This window comes from Hemiscyllium ocellatum, chromosome 6 (assembly GCF_020745735.1).
Source record: "Hemiscyllium ocellatum isolate sHemOce1 chromosome 6, sHemOce1.pat.X.cur, whole genome shotgun sequence".
Classification (NCBI taxonomy): Eukaryota; Metazoa; Chordata; class Chondrichthyes; order Orectolobiformes; family Hemiscylliidae; genus Hemiscyllium; species Hemiscyllium ocellatum.
Genome location: NC_083406.1, coordinates 108,342,276 through 108,346,847, shown reverse-complemented (window position 1 = coordinate 108,346,847; position 4,572 = coordinate 108,342,276). Strand labels below are relative to the sequence as shown.

Here is a 4,572-nt window from a genome sequence, read left to right as displayed (position 1 = left end):
CTAACCAATGAACCACAGTGCTGTCTTCCTACATAACAGGCTTCAGGGATTGAATGGTTATGTCACAGGTGCTGGGATTTAATACCCTACATTTCCTATGGAATATGATTGAGATGTTATGTAGACTTATGAAGCGGGACTGCTTCTCTTCTTATTAAGATATTAATAACAGACCGCCAGTAAATTCCCCCTTTAAGTGGGGGGGAGATGAAAGAGTTGGCCGCTGGAGCTGACCTGGTGACGTGTGGGCTTTCCCTGTCGATGTTTCACTTCATGACCCAGCACAGCAGCAGAGAATGAGGAAACACCGTGAGCCTGAAGTGAAACAGAAATCCATCACCGGAGCTCACTGAGCAAGTAACTCTGGCCGGAGAAGGAGCTGAGTGAGAGGGGAGAGAGAGAGAGACAGAGTGCTGTGTCAGGATGGGTCCGCTCTTGGTTCTTGTGTACCTGCACTCTCTGGCCCTAGGGTCAGAGCAGCAAGTGTCAACTGCGGACGGTCTGCAGGAATGTCGGAAGACCCAAAGCTTGACCGCCTTGGAAGTGCTGCCCGGGGGAGGTTGGGACAACCTGAGGAACTTGGACCGGGGCAGAGTGATGAACGTCAGCTACTCTCAGTGTAAGACCACCGAGGACGGAGTGTATTTCCTCCCGGACCAGGTGTACGTGGTGCCCCTGAAGCGGACCAGCATCGAGACGGTATCGGAGTTGATCGAGAACTGGCGCAACTACAAAAGCTCCACCAGCGCCTCGGTCAACGCTGAGATCTCCTTCCTGTCGTTCCTGAACGGGAAGTTCTCCACGAGCAGCCAGAGGGTCAAAACTCACCAGGTGCGAGACAGCAGCATGACCACCAGAATCCAGGTGAGGAACCTCATGTACCAGATCAAAACCTATCCCAATTTTCAACTGGACCAGGGCTTTAAGGATCAATTGATTCAGATAGGCAACTACCTGGAGAATAACCAGACAAGAGCTGCCTCCTACTATGCCCAGATGCTTATCCTTAACTACGGCACCCATGTGTTAACTGGTGTCCATGCTGGTGCCAGTCTGGTGCAGGAGGACCAGGTGAGATCGAGCTTTGTGTCCGACAGCTGGAGTCGGAAGTCCACCATCACCACCTCCGCTGGTGCCACCTTCTTCCATGTTGTAAATGTTGGCATTGGCGGCCAACTTGAAACCGCGGATGAGTTCACCAGGCAGTATTTGGGGAACAGATCCCACTCCATGATCGAGAGCAATGGTGGGATCCCCTTTTATCCAGGGATGACCCTGCAGAAGTGGCAGCAGGCGATCACCAACCAGCTGGTGGCCATTGACAGGTCAGGACAACCGTTGAATTTCTTTGTTAACCCCCAGACTGTCCCAGAGCTCCCGGAACCTACAGTCAGGAAGGTGGCTCAGGCTATAAACAGAGCCATTTCCCTCTACTACACTGTCAATGAACATCCTGGCTGTTTGGACCTCCACTCCCCCAACTTCAATTTTAGGGCTAATGTTGATGATGGGTCTTGCATGGATATGGGCACCAATTTCACCTTTGGGGGCATCTACCAGGAATGCATCAGGCTTTCAGGTGCAGATGCTAAGCCCTTGTGCGATGCTCTGGAGCAGAAGAACCCTATAACAGGGTCATTTAGCTGTCCCTCTGAGTACACAGCTATTGAGCTGCACACAGCGGTAGAAGAGGAAGCCTATAGTCAGTATGAGTGTCAGCGCCGCTGCCATTCATGCTGGGCTTTCTTTAGCTGCTGTAAAGATGTGTGTGGAGATACTTACTACGTACGCCGAGCCCAGTTTAAGGCTTACTGGTGTGCAGCCATGGGCTCAGTGACCCAATCCTCAGGCTACCTCTTTGGTGGCCTCTACAGTACAGATGCTGGGAACCCGCTGACCCAGACCCGCTCGTGCCCTCCGTCCTTCTACCCATTGAACCTTTTCCAAGATCTGAAAGTCTGTGTGAGCAATGACTACGAGATGGCGTTTCGTTACTCTGTGACCTTTGGTGGCTTCTTCAGCTGCAATGTTGGCAACCCCCTGGCTCAGCATCCCAAAGCAGTTCAGGAGAGCGTCCCGCAAACAGGGCCAAGCACTTACCCCAAGAAATGCCCCAAGGGTTACAGTCAACACCTAGCTGTCATCAGTGATGGATGTCAAATACTCTACTGTGTGAAATCTGGTGCCTTTGATGGGATGGATTTGCCCCGCATCAATCTTCCCCCATTCTCACGTCTCCCTCTTTTGACTGCCAGTGCCACTAACACTGTGGTTGTTCTCTCTCAATACCAAGAGCCTTGGCTAAAGGATACTCACACCAAAATGTGGAGAATGGCCCATGCATCCGAAGTTCCTCAGTTGTTTAACAAGAGCTCTTCCGGAGGGGCCACAGTCGCCATTTCTATCACTGTTACCCTGGCTCTGGTGGGTGTGATTGCACTCGCTTACTATGGTAGGAAGCGATGGAGAAACCGTGGTTACCAGAATTTGGGGACACCCTCATTAATTTCCGACTCTGAGAAGGAAGAACATTATAATACACCTGACTCATGTCCTCAAGGCCAGAACAGTGGTGTCTGATCAGAAAAGACACATTGGGGCTGAATACATGGGTACAACTCATTAAGTTGGACTGGCTTGCAGTGTCTTCCTCATTTAATTTTATCCCTGCCTTTAATCAATTACATCTGCTATAATTCTCTGTGATTCTTGGATTCTAGGTATTATGTTTTTGCTTAATAGCTATTTGGGTACAATTCATTAAAATGAAGAAGGGCTAGGGTGGACATTCCTATTTTCAGTTATTTGTTAGTTTGGCAAAAGCAAATTAGCCACTGGTTTGATTGAATGGTTAGGAGGTGGGGTGGTGTATTAATGGTTAGGAGGTGAGGTGGTGTATTAATGGTTAGGAGGTGAGGTGGTGTATTAATGGTTAGGAGGTGGGGTGGTGTATTAATGGTTAGGAGGTGAGGTGGTGTATTAATGGGGAGTGAGCAGGAAAGAGGGCTTAGGCAGGCAGATATTAAAGGGAATGGAGCATTAACCAGAAGTTTGGACTAATCTGGGATGGGAAATAAGAGTATGAGGAATGAACATGATTGAGTGGGTCTGGACTGACGAGGATATTTAAGGGTTTGGAAATGAGCCTCGGATTAGATCAGGTGTTGGTGTGAAACTGTTTTTGTCTGAAAACATTCTGTGATTTGATCTTTCTCAAATTCCATAAGTTTTCTTAAAATTCTCAGCATTATTTATATTTGTTTAATAGTATTAATCTATGCAAGGTATTGATTTATACAACTCACTCTGATTTGATAATACATGTACTATCATTGTGAATGGGTGACTGGGAAAATTAGATGTAATTTTATTAACGACAGTAAATATTTGGTGCAACAGACTCAAACTGAAATCAAATGTGGAAACTGCTAATAAAATCTCATGAGACAAAAAAAATAGAACTTTGAAATGGAATTAATGTGTGTTTGCTAAATAAAAATGAGATGAATGTATTCACTTGCTTTTTGGGCATGTTTTAATGATAATTTAAATTCACATCACACCTTACTGAAACATCTCAAGGCACGCCAGTGTTCTTGATCAGCAACATTTTATACTGAGCTACCTTCGAACAGCTGACTCCTTTTAACTGGTAGATTTAAAGTAAAGGTAAAGTCACCGTAGTCTTACCAGACCATAGGGCTGCCTTGTCTTTCGAGAGAGAAAGAGAGCCAACTGGTGATGGTTTAATCTGAGGGTCATCCTGTCTCAGGTAAGGAGAAATATTGGGAAGGAGAGACCTTTGTGGTCCAGTGCAAGAATTGTATCCACCCTGTTGATATTACTCTACTTTGCAAACCAACCATCAAGTCAACTGAGCTCACTGACCCCTATGCTATGGGTAGATTTATGGAGTGACTTAATTGAAGTGAGAAAGTTAGAGTGCCTGAGATATTTAGACAAAGAATTCCAGAGCTGAGTGGTAGTCAACATCTGAGTTATATCAGCCATAATGGCGGAGCAGACACGATGGGCTGAGCAGCCTAATTCAGCTCCTGTATCTTAAGGTATTACGGGTGAACACAGAAAAAGGAACACAGATCTAAAAGGGGAACTAGAGCAAAATGAGGCAATGTGGAAACATGGTGGTTCAGAAAGAACTGTTTCTCAACAGATACTGACTGGCCTGCAGTGTTTTCCTCATTTATTTTTATTCCTGCTGTAAGTTTAACCCATTACACCAGCTTTGTTTCTCAGTGGTTCTTAGATTAAAAAATTGATTTTGATACACTTTAAACACCGACTCATTTCAAGACCATTATTAGTGCAATTGTAGTGTGCATGATCTTCAGGATTCACTGCAGCACCACGTAAACCTGAAACGTTCACCATCTCAAAGTATACTGGTAGCAGACACAAATGAGCACTGTCATCTTCTTGACTTCACACACTACATTGACTGAACATATATTGCCCTATTCCATCATTGTCATTGGGATGAAGTCATAGAGATGTACAGCACGAAAACTGACGCTTCAGTCCAACTTGTCCATGCTGACCAGATATCCCAAC

General features: G+C 46.0%; 1 protein-coding gene across 1 annotated transcript; it reads left to right on the top strand.

Moving 5' to 3' along the window:
• The first annotated feature begins 263 nt into the window (after positions 1-263).
• On the top strand, positions 264-3,488 carry LOC132816530 (macrophage-expressed gene 1 protein-like). Its single transcript, XM_060826248.1, has one exon. The coding sequence runs from the start codon at positions 424-426 to the stop codon at positions 2,578-2,580; it is 2,157 nt and encodes a 718-aa protein (XP_060682231.1). The 5' UTR covers positions 264-423; the 3' UTR covers positions 2,581-3,488.
• The last annotated feature ends 1,084 nt before the right edge of the window (positions 3,489-4,572 follow it).